This window comes from Triticum urartu, chromosome 5 (genome assembly GCF_003073215.2).
Source record: "Triticum urartu cultivar G1812 chromosome 5, Tu2.1, whole genome shotgun sequence".
Lineage (NCBI taxonomy): Eukaryota > Viridiplantae > Streptophyta > Magnoliopsida > Poales > Poaceae > Triticum > Triticum urartu.
This window is the reverse complement of record NC_053026.1, coordinates 54,240,483-54,253,104: the sequence shown is the minus strand read 5'-3', so window position 1 is coordinate 54,253,104 and position 12,622 is coordinate 54,240,483. Positions and strand designations below refer to the sequence as shown.

General features: G+C 45.2%; 1 protein-coding gene across 1 annotated transcript; it reads left to right on the top strand.

Moving 5' to 3' along the window:
- The first annotated feature begins 10,821 nt into the window (after nucleotides 1–10,821).
- LOC125555627 (putative cyclin-dependent kinase F-2) lies at nucleotides 10,822–12,048 on the top strand. Its single transcript, XM_048718518.1, has one exon. The coding sequence runs from the start codon at nucleotides 10,924–10,926 to the stop codon at nucleotides 11,863–11,865; it is 942 nt and encodes a 313-aa protein (XP_048574475.1). The 5' UTR covers nucleotides 10,822–10,923; the 3' UTR covers nucleotides 11,866–12,048.
- The last annotated feature ends 574 nt before the right edge of the window (nucleotides 12,049–12,622 follow it).

Sequence of the window (12,622 nt, the reverse complement as noted above, 5' to 3'; positions counted from 1 at the left end):
CTTCAGATCAAGTTGCTACTGAACTTCGTAGGTCCACAAGGACACGTTCCGCACCAGAGTGGTACGGCAACCCTGTCTTGGAAATCATGTTGTTAGACAACGGTGAACCTTCGAACTATGAAGAAGCGATGGCGGGCCCGGATTCCGACAAATGGCTAGAAGCCATGAAATCCGAGATAGGATCCATGTATGAAAACGAAGTATGGACTTTGACTGACTTGCCTGTTGATCGGCGAGCCATAGAAAATAAATGGATCTTTAAGAAGAAGACAGACGCGGATGGTAATGTGACCATCTATAAAGCTCGGCTTGTCGCTAAGGGTTATCGACAAGTTCAAGGGGTTGACTACGATGAGACTTTCTCACCCGTAGAGAAGCTGAAGTCCGTCCGAATCATGTTAGCAATTGCCGCATTCTATGATTATGAGATATGGCAAATGGACGTCAAAACGGCACTCCTTAATGGTTTCCTTAAGGAGGAATTGTATATGATGCAGCCGGAAGGTTTTGTCGATCCTAAGAATGCTGACAAGGTGTGCAAGCTCCAACGCTCGATTTATGGGCTGGTGCAAGCATCTCGGAGTTGAAACATTCGCTTTGATGAGATGATCAAAGCGTTTGGGTTTATGCAGACTTATGGAGAAGCCTGCATTTACAAGAAAGTGAGTGGGAGCTCTGTAGCATTTCTCATATTGTATGTGGATGACATACTGTTGATGGGAAATGATATAGAATTCTTGGAAAGCATAAAGGCCTATTTGAACAAGTGTTTTTCAATGAAGGACCTTGGAGAAGCTGCTTATATATTAGGCATCAAGATCTATAGAGATAGATCGAGACGCCTCATTGGTCTTTCACAGAGTACGTACCTGTTGGGTAACGTAGCAGAAATTCAAAATTTTCCTACGTGTCACCAAGATCTATCTATGGAGAAACCAGCAACGAGGGAAGGAGAGTGCATCTACATACCCTTGTAGATCGCTACGCGGAAGCGTTCAAGAGAACGGGGTTGATGGAGTCGTACTCGTCGTGATCCAAATCACCGATGATCCTAGTGCCGAACGGACGGCACCTCCGTGTTCAACACACGTACAGCCCGATGACGTCTCCTACGCCTTGATCCAGCAAGGGGAGAAGGAGAGGTTGAGGAAGACTCCATCCAGCAGTAGCACAACGGCGTGGTGGTGGTGGAGGAGCGCGGGACTCTAGCAGGGCTTCGCCAAGCACTACGAGAGACGAGGAGGAAGAGAGGTAGGGCTGCCACAAGAGGGAGAGGATCTCGTGTGTCTTGGGCAGCCCAAACCTCAAGTATATATAGGGGGAGGGGAGGGGCTGCGCCCCCACCTAGGGTTCCCTCCCTAGGGGTGGCGGCCACAAGGGGGAGAGGGGGAGGCGCACCTGGGGTGGGCCTTAGGGCCCATCTGCCCTAGGGTTTGCCCCCTTTCCCTCTTGGAGGCGCCTTGGGCCTTGGTGGGGGGGCGCACCAGCCCACCTGGGGCTGGTCCCCTCCCACACTTGGCCCATGCAGCCCTCCGGGGCTGGTGGCCCCACTTGGTGGACCCCCGGACCCCTCCGGTGGTCCCGGTACACTACTGGTAAAACCCGAAACTTTTCCGGTGACCAAAACAGGACTTCCCATATATAAATCTTTACCTCTGGACCATTCCGGAACTCCTCGTGACGTCCGGGATCTCATCCGGGACTCCGAAAAACATTCGGTAACCACATACAAACTTCCTTTATAACCCTAGCGTCATCGAACCTTAAGTGTGTAGACCCTACGGGTTCGGGAACCATACAGACATGACCGAGACGTTCTCCGGTCAATAACCAATAGCGGGATCTGGATACCCATGTTGGTTCCCACATGTTCCACGATGATCTCATCGGATGAACCACGATGTCGAGGATTCGATCAATCCCGTATACAATTCCCTTTGTCTAGCGGTATTGTACTTGCCCGAGATTCGATCGTCGGTATCCCGATACCTTGTTCAATCTCGTTACCGGCAAGTCTCTTTACTCGTTCCGTAACACATCATCCCGTGATCAACTCCTTGATCACATTGTGCACATTATGATGATATCCTACCGAGCGGGCCCAGAGATACCTCTCCGTCACACGGAGTGACAAATCCCAGTCTTGGTTCGTGCCAACCCAACAGACACTTCCGGAGATACCTGTAGTGTACCTTTATAGCCACCCAGTTACGTTGTGACGTTTGGCACACCCAAAGTATTCCTACTTGACATTTAGAAAAGCTTTAGCAACGAACTACACGATCTTTGTGCTAGGCTTAGGATTGGGTCTTGTCCATCACATCATTCTCCCAATGATGTGATCCCGTTATCAACGACATCCAATGTCCATGGTCAGGAAACCATAACCATCTATTGATCAACGAGCTAGTCAGCTAGAGGCTTACTAGGGACATGGTGTTGTCTATGTATCCACACATGTATCTGAGTTTCCTATCAATACAATTCCAGCATGGATAATAAACGATTATCATGAACTAGGAAATATAATAATAACTAATTTATTATTGCCTCTAGGGCATATTTCCAACCGTACCTTGACAAGATTTTGAAGAAGTTCAAAATGGATCAGTCAAAGAAGGGGTTCTTGCCTGTATTGCAAGGTACGAGATTGAGCTTGGCTCAATGCCCGACCATGGCAGAAGATAGAGAAAAGATGAGTGTCGTCCCCTATGCCTCGGCCATAGGGTCTATCATGTATGCTATGCTGTGTACCAGACCTAATGTAAACCTTGCCGTGAGTTTGGTAGGAAGGTACCAAAGTAATCCCGTCATGGAACACTGGACAGCGGTCAAAAATATCCTGAAGTACCTGAAAAGGACTAAGGAAATGTTTCTCGTTTATGGAGGTGACGAAGAGCTCATCGTAAAGGGTTACGTCGATGCTAGCTTCGACACGGATCTGGATGACTCTAAGTCACAAACCGGATACGTGTATATTTTGAATGGTGGGGCAGTAAGCTGGCGCAGTTGCAAGCAAAGCGTTGTGGCGGGATCTACATGTGAAGCGGAGTACATGGCAGCCTCGGAGGCAGCACACGAAGCAGTTTGGGTGAAGGAGTTCATTACCGACCTAGGAGTCATACCCAATGCGTCGGGGCCGATGACTCTCTTCTGTGACAACACTGGAGCTATTGCCCTTGCCAAGGAGCCCAGGCTTCACAGGAAGACCAGGCATATCAAGCGTCGCTTCAACTCCATTCGTGAAAGTGTTAAAAATGGAGACATATAAATTTGTAAAGTACATACGGACCTGAATGTCGCAGATCCGTTGACTAAACCTCTCCCTAGAGCAAAACATGATCAACACCAGAATTCCATGGGTGTTCGATTCATCACAATGTAACTAGATGATTGACTCTAGTGCAAGTGGGAGACTGTTGGAAATATGCCCTAGAGGCAATGATAAAATGATTATTATATTTCCTTGTTCATGATAATTGTCTATTATTCATGCTATAATTGTATTATCCGGAAATCGTAATACATGTGTGAATACATAGACCACAATGTGTCCCTAGTGAGCCTCTAGTTGACTAGCTCGTTGATCAAAAGATAGTCATGGTTTCCTGACTATGGACATTGGATGCCATTGATAACGGGATCACATCATTAGGAGAATGATGTGGTGGACAAGACCCAATCCTAAGCATAGCTCAAAGATCGTGTAGTTCGTTTGCTATAGCTTTTCCGAATGTCAAGTATCATTTCCTTAGACCATGAGATTGTGCAACTCCCGGATACTGTAGGAGTGCTTTGGGTGTGCCAAACATCACAACGTAACTGGGTGACTATAAAGGTACACTACGGGTATCTCCGAAAGTGTCTGTTGGGTTGGCACGAATCGAGACTGGGATTTGTCACTCCATATGACGGAGAGGTATCTCTAGGCCCACTCGGTAATGCATCATCATAATGAGCTCAATGTGACCAAGTGGTTGATCACGGGATCATGCATTACGGTACGAGTAAAGTGACTTGCCAGTAACGAGACTGAACAAGGTATTGGGATACCGACGATCGAGTCTCGGGCAAGTAACGTACCGATTGACAAAGGGAATTGAGTACGGGATTGATTAGGTCCTCGACATCGTGGTTCATCCGATGAGATCATCGAGGAGCATGTGGGAGCCAACATGGGTATCCAGATCCCGCTGTTGGTTATTGACCAGAGAGTCGTCTCGGTCATGTCTGCTTGTCTCCCGAACCCGTAGGGTCTACACACTTAAGGTTCGGTGACGCTAGGGTTGCAGAGATATGAGTATGCAGTAACCCGAAAGTTGTTCGGGGTCCCGGATGAGATCCCGAACGTCACAAGGAGTTCCGGAATGGTTCGGAGGTGAAGAATTATATATAGGAAGTGCAGTTTCGGCCATCGGGAGAGTTTCGGGGGTCACCGGTATTGTACCGGGACCACCGGGAGGGTCCCGGGGGTCCACCGGGTGGGGCCACCCATCCCGGAGGGCCCCATGGGCTGAAGTGGAGAGGGGAACCAGCCCCTGGTGGGCTGGTGCGCCCCCCTTGGGCCCCCCCCATGCGCCTAGGGTTGGGAACCCTAGGGGAGGGGGCGCCTCCACTTGCCTTGGGGGGTACTCCACCCCCTTGGCCGCCGCCCCCCTAGGAGATCCCATCTCCTAGGGCCGGTGCACCCCCTAGGGGGCCTATATAAAGGGGGGAGGGAGGGCAGCAACACCTCAAGTCTTGGCGCCTCCCTCTCCCCTGCTACACCTCTCCCTCTCGCAGAAACTCGGCGAAGCCCTGCTGCGTTCACTGCTGCATCCACCACCACGCCGTCGTGCTGCTGGATCTTCATCAACCTCTCCTTCCCCCTTGCTGGATCAAGAAGGAGGAGACGTCATCCGCTCCGTACGTGTGTTGAACGCGGAGGTGCCGTCCGTTCGGCACTTGGTCATCGGTGATTTGGATCACGGCGAGTACGACTCCATCATCCCCGTTCTCTTGAACGCTTCCGCTCGTGATTTACAAGGGTATGTAGATGCACTCTCCTCTCGTTGCTATTTGACTCCATAGATTGATCTTGGTGAAACGTAGGAAATTTTTTTGTTTTCTGCAACGTTCCCCAACAGACGAGCCTTGTAAAGACCAACCGTTCCATCAACTTTCTTCTTTATCTTGTACACCCATTTACAATCAACAATATTTTGGCCCTTCACAGGAGCAACGAGGTGCCACCTATGGTTTTTTTTCTATCAAGGCGCCAAATTCTTCATCCATGGCTTACTTCCACTTGGGATTAGGAGTGGCTTCTATATGTGACCTTGGTTCAGCTGGAGCCAAAGAACTTGATGCAATCGTAACACATCATGTCATTGGAAAGTGCCTTTGGTTTTGATATACCATGTTGCAACCGTATCGAACACCAGGTGGTGTAGATGTGCCTCCAACTGCAGAAGGCCCGGTGTAGTCCGGTGTGCCATCCACCAGAGCAGAGGCATGTCTTCCTGGCGCGTCAGGATCCTCGGCATCACGAGAGCTATATCTCGCTTATAGCGACATACATGCTCCCCTCGCCTGAAGCTTTTATCCCTCACATAGGTATTGGGCCGGGTCATTACATTTTCTATTCGCTCGCACCTAGCCCGGAACAAAGACCCTCATTAACTGTACTATTTCGTTGATTGTCTGCAGGTTTTTCAGGGGGGTTTCTTTTTTCAAATAGAAACTATTTCTTTTTGGACATTCTTCGTTTTTTCCAGTTTCTTTGTTTCTTTCTTGTTTTCACTTTTCACTCTCTTTGCATTGGTTTTCATTGGTTTCTATTTTTCATTCACTTTCTTTCTTAGTTTTCTTTGTTTCTTTTTGGGTTTACATTTGTTTTCTTCCCCTTTCTTTGGTTTTCATATTTTTCTTTCCCCATTTTCACTAATTTGCACTTTTCTGCATTAGTTTTTTCTTTCTTTTAGTTCAGTTTTCTTTATTTCCTTCTCGATTTTCTTCATTTTTCTTTGGTTTTTGTCACTTTTCTTATGTTTCTTTGTCGGTTTTCAACGGTTTTCCTTTTTTACCACGTGTCTAGTTTTTTCGGTACATTGTGTACATGTTTAGCATACATGTGAATTTTTTTTCATAGACGTTGAACATTTTTCAAATACACAATGTATATTTTCTTAAATACATGTTCCGGAGATATTTTCAAATACATGGTACACATTTTTTTAGTATACATTCAAAAAAAATAATTGCAATGAAAAAATTCACAATGCATATTTTCTTAAACAGTTTTTGATGTCTACATAATTACACAATAAACAGTTTTTGATGTCTACTTTATAAATCAGGAATATCTTCTTATACATATTTAACATTTTTTAAATATCTGATCAATATTTTTTCTGTTTCCTTTTCTTTCTTCAGTTTTCTTCTTCTTTTTCTCTTTGGTTTTCAGTGTTTCTTTCCGGTTTTCTTTGTTTTTTTTACCTTTTTTCATAGACATGGTACATTTTTCATACACGAAAAGAACATTTTTTATACACGTTTATCATTTTTTAAAAGTACATGATTATTTTAAAACAATATATGTTTTGAGGTCTAATGTTTTTCTATACAGATTGTACATTTTTCGTATACAGTAGGAATTTTTCTTTTATACTTGTTTAACATTTTTTCAAATACTCGTTTCCAAATACGTCATTGTTTCCAAATAGATGTTTTGAAAAAAATTCATATAGATGGTAAATATTTATAAATACTTTTGTAATTGTTTTAGTGCCATACAACATTTTAAAGCTATGCTAACATTTTTACATTGTATTAGCATTTTTCAAATACGTCATTAACATTTTTTTTTGAAACACGTGAAAATATTAAAGTGTCACATATATTACATTTAATTGTACAAAACAATTTTTCTGAATTGTGAAAACATTTTCTTAAATTGTGTAAACATATTTTAAACTAGCTCGTAACATGTTTTTTCATATACATTTTACATTTTTCATATACATGTGGAACTTTTTTTGATACACATTAACCTTTTTCAAATACATATTTGTACAGGTTTTGATATAGATAAATGAACATTTTCTTAAGACATTTGTAAATACACTATGCGTTTTCTGATTGTTAATACATTAATATACTATGCACATTTTTCTACCTAATTTTAATTGCTACAAATAATTTTTGAAATACACAATGAACATTTTTCTATTGAACAATGAACTTTGTCATAACACTTGGTGAACATTTTTTTTAAATAGATTACTAACACTTCCTTATGAAATTTTTTAAATACACAATGAGCAGTTTTTACAATGCAAATACAATTTCTTAATACTTGGCGAATAATGTTTTGACAGAAAAACGTTCTTGAATTAAGTTTTCGTCACCCCCTAATAATAAAGGTGCTATTATTTCTGGTCGTTCATCACAAAATTGGCCCCGAAGTTGCCCTAAATTACCCACTATGCCATCTATAAGTCAAGAAAATGATCCATTATTTTTAAACGCTGCCAGATTTATTTCGTGAAGGGGGAAGTGGTGACGAGTCCTCCTAAATCGGCAATGGCTATACATGCAATAACAACGAATTATGTGGGGGCTTCGAGTGCTAGCCAAATTACTGAAGGGAAGTGGTCTAAACCGTGTCACAACATGTATAAGATGAACGTGGACGCATGCTTTATGGAGGATGGATGCGGGGCTACTGCGGCCGTTCTTCGAAACCACCACGGACATGCTTTGGCTGGTTCGTCGTCCCTGGTTAGTCACGTTCTCGATGCCCCCTCCGCCGAGGCGATGGCATTGAAAAATGATATGATGCTTGCAGACCAACTTGGTTGTTCCAATATCACTTTGGAATCAGACTGCCTCGAAATTATCTTAGCATGCAAAGGGAAAGTGGACATTCTGAGTCCTTATTCGGCGATTTTGAGTGACTGCTTTATATTAGCTCAAAGAATTGGGGGTGTATCTTATGCTTATTGTTCAAGAGGGGCAAACCAAGTGGCATAGTTAGTTAGATGTTGTTACAATTCTAATCTATAATTTCGTGGGATAATGATCCTTCACAGTTTATTCTAGCTGAACTTTTTTCTGATGTATCCCTTATTTGAGTTGAATAAAATGTGCCACAAGTTCAAAAAAAAAAACTGATACACTCAGATGTCACAAGTAAACAAGCAGTGCGGTGTCTGCGGGCCCACTCTTCCACGCGCAAGATCACGGATTCATTCCTGGTTCAGCTCTTTTTTCTTCCCTTTTCTCTGCACGCCTCCTACATCCCGTGCGCAGTAACGTGCCGTGCCCGTCGCGACGCCCCTGCTTTTTTTTAGCATCAGTACAGACACAAGCGCTCATATACACGCGCATATATTCACCCCTATGAACGCACACACGCATACTTTACCCTTATGAGCACTTCCGAGAGACTGAGCCGGCATATCATCTTGAGATTTACGAAGTCATCGTAGGCGCCTCGTCATCAACGGGAACGTGTCCTCCCACTGAAAGCGCATCGCCGGAAATCCTGAAATAAATCCAGAAATAATGCGAGCACCAGGATTTGAACCCTGATGGGTTGGGATACCACTGTCCACCTAACCAACTCAACCACATGTTGATTCGCGACGCCCCTGCTTTTCATTATTTCATTTTTTTTGCTTTTTGCTTTATCATTTCTGTATTTATTTTTCCTTCTTTAAATTAATTCGTGATTTCCAAAAATCCAAATTTTAAAAAGTTGCATGTTTTGAAAAATATATTGAGAGATCATAAAATGTTTGTGATTTTAAAAACTGTTCGCATATTATTAAAAAATCATGATTTAAAAAAAGAGAAATAAAAATTTCAAGATTTTGAAAAATGATCGTGTATTCAAAAAATATTCTGTAATTTTAAAAAATGTCCATAAAATTTTTGAAAATGTTCACAAAAATTAAAACAGATCCGTAAATAACGAACAAAACAAACCGTTGTTTACGTGGAGGTTTTATTAGGGGATTTGTAGAGGTCGTTTTATGATTTTATTTAGTCCCTTGCGCGTCGGTAAGAAAAAGATTTTTGTGTTTTGTACAGCACTGAGCCCAAAAAATTGACACAACTTCCTGTGGGTTTGCTTTTGTAAGCTATATAAAAATGACTAAATATTTATCTTGCTTCTGTACATAACTATGTTTATTCTGGTGCCATAATTTTTACTGGTTATGGAAAACACCGCTACCTTAGGTCAAGGCGAAACATATCCTCCTCCATGGTGCTTATGCCTGAGTTCATATTCCTCCTCAAAAGAGCTCCTTAACCCTCCTCCTCCACAAAAAGAGCTAGGGTTTTTGCCTCCCGCCGGCGTCACCGCAGATCCAGTCCTCTCCGATGGCCCTAGGGCCATGGGAGCGCGGTGGATCTCGGCAAGGGCCGGCGGGAAGGCTCCATTTTTAATTGTTTCTTTTAGTTTTACTAGGGGTTGTGTCCTACTCAGGAAGACGAGACGGCGACGGCTCCCTGAAAATGGTATAAAGGTCTCCCCGCCTAGACCCCGTTCCGGCGGTGCGTCTAGCATCGTTGGTGGGCGTGTGGAGGTGCGTCTCCGGCGAATCTATCTTTGGTGAATTTGCTCGGATCTTGTCGTTGTTCGTCTACGTTCGTGTGTCTTCGAGTTGGATCCTTCTGATATACATTATTCTTCATCTGCGGCGGATGTTGTTCTGGTGCGCTGGTCCTACGGGGCTTTAGCACGACGACTTCCCGACTGTCTACTACAACAAGTTGTGCCCGACTTCGGCGATGGAGGGGTGATGACGGCGGCGCGCCTTCGGCTCGCTTCAGTGCTTGTAGTTGTCGCTAGGTGGTCTATGGACCTGGATGCATTTTTTATTATTTCTGCTATTAGTTGTACTATCATAATTGGATATGAATAGATTAGAAATTTTCTCACAAAAAAGGCGAAACACATCATTTATCAGTCTAGCTTAGGCATGGTCCATCAAAGCAATTTGCTCAGCCAAAAAATATTTTGTGGTGGCGCCTTACGAAATCAAGTCTTATGAGACCATTACATTTTTAGTTTTTTAAAATGACATTTGAAAAGTCACTTATCTCATCATGATATCATTAAGACATAGTTTGATTTTTAAAGTCCTTATCTTATCATGACATTGACTTTTTTTATCTCTGTCACATATGCATAATCTGATTGTTTTTCCCTCATTACAACGCATGAGCATATTTACTAATGTTATCTAAAATATACATGAATATATGGTTTATGAGAGAAAAATATATTCTTGAAAGAACCGACAAAGAAAAGAACCTACCAAAATAGAGCAAAAATGCTAGACCTACGGACGATCTACGTAAAGTTACGTAACTTGCCTTAACTTATCTCTTCGCCCCGAGGGCCCCCTTATTTCCTCTAACCAAAACATGCCACCTAATTAGTTATGTTAATTATGTAGAAATCCTTACGTAGGTATAGCATTACTGAAAATGGAACGAGCGGAAATAGGGAAACAAGAAAAGGCGAATGGAGGTGCGAACGGAAAGAACCGAACGAAAAGCAGGGCCGAAGAAAAGAAGAAAAAAGTGAACGGAACGAACTCGAAGCTATCCTATGGGCCCCCATACACATTCGCTCTGGGCGAAGCGAGGAGAAACCTGTTTGCAAAAAACAAAAACAAAAAAACGCTGTCCGTGCGCGTGACCCACATAAACGCTACGCGCACACCACGCGTTACCTTGTCCGGATCGGACATGGAGACATCGCCGTCCTCCTAGCTGCCTATATATACATCCTAGTACATCCTCACGTACCCCGCTCGTCTAGACATCGATCCCCCGTCCAGAATCCGAAGCCAGCTCCAGCCTACGCGCGTTTCTCGCCGGCCGGCCGGCCGACCCAGCTCGCGCGCACAGCAACGTTCTGAGCTCATGTCGACGGTAGTAGGCGCACGTTCCGAGCCCAGCACGCCGACGGCCACCCGCAAGCGCCCGGCGGCGGAGCGCGTCGCCAACGGCAACGGCGGCAAGAAGGCTCGGTACTCGTTCGGGAGCATTCGCGACTACGAGACGCTGGAGGTGCTCGGGGAAGGCGCCTACGGCCAGGTCTCGAAGGCGCGCGACCGCCGCACCGGCAAGAAGGTGGCGGTGAAGTGGATCCGCGCGCCCGACATGCCGGCCGTGATCCGTGAGGCCGGCTGCCACGCGGCGTGCCGCGGCCACCCGTCCGTCGTCGACATCCTGGACGTGGCGACGGACGCCGACACGGGGGACATGTTCCTCGTCATGGAGCTCGTCGCCGGCGGGCTCACCCTGCGCGAGCACCTCTACAAGCCTCTCTCCGAGGACGTGGCCCGCGTGATGATGCGGCAGCTCCTGGACGCGGCCGAGAGGCTGCACGGGGCCGGCGTCGTCCATCGGGACATCAAGCCCGAGAACGTCCTCGTCACCATGTTCGGCGAGCTGAAGGTGGGCGACTTCGGGTCGGCGACGCGCCGGAGGCCGCCCGGTGTGCCGTACGAGGAGTGCCGCGTGGGCACGCTGATCTACACCTCGCCGGAGCAGCTGGAGGGGAACCGGTGCTACGGGCAGGCCGTGGACATGTGGGCGCTCGGGTGCATCATGGCTGAGCTCCTGGCCGGCGGGACCCTGTTCGTGGGAGACACGGAGGAGGGCATGGTCGCCGAGATGGCCAAGCTACGAGAGCAGATCGCCTCCACGGGGAAGATGGACCTGGAGTGGTTCCCGGATCTTTCGGAAGCCGGGCACGGCCTCCTCACTGGCATGCTTGCATTCGACCCCGACCAGAGGCTCACGGCGGTGGAAGCGCTTCACCATCGGTGGTTCAACAACAACGAGGCCTCTGCTTCGTGACTCTGTTAAGTTAATTAGCTTCATTAGACCGATGGACGAAATGTTCAGTGCATTGCTCTGTGGTGTCCCAGAGTTAGCTTAATTATCCTGCAACCCTTCTGCAGGTTTGTTTTGGGGAAAAAGGTTTGGATAAATTTAAGCGTGTATGCACCAACTTAATTGAGATATAATCTATGTGTGCTGTTGTGCGCATCCTGATTTGAGATAAATCTTTGAAATGCACGATGGACTTGCTACTTATGCAAATATGCTGCAATGTACAGAACGTAGTATATATTCTCTTCCATTTATCCTTCAATCGTTGGTTTTTCATTTTTCATAATCAGATAACTGCACGGCAGTGACCACATTTTTCCTTGCAATATTCGAGTCCTCGGTGACTCAAATGCTTTGTTCAAGTCACTTGTCATGGTTGCTCCCCCCCCCCCCCCCCAGTTAACAGTGATTGAATCTTCGAGACTGGCATGTCAAAAATACTCTCTTTGTCCAGAATTATTTGTCGCGGAATTAGTGTAATTTTGGAAGCGCATGCGCCGCTGCTCAACCGAACAACATAAACAATTTAGTTGTACTCCCTCCGTTTCTAAATATTTGTCTTTTTAGAGATTTCAACAAATGACTATATACGGAGCAAAATGAGTGAATCTACACTCTAAAATATATCTATATACATATATATGTGATAGTGCATTTGAAATCTCTAAAAAGATAAATACTTCCTCCATCCCATAATATAAGAACGATTTTTGACATTAAT

Coding starts and splice junctions, on each gene's coding strand:
- LOC125555627 (XM_048718518.1), top strand. CDS start 10,924: ATGTCGACGGTAGTAGGCGCACGTTCCGAGCCCAGCACGCCGACGGCC.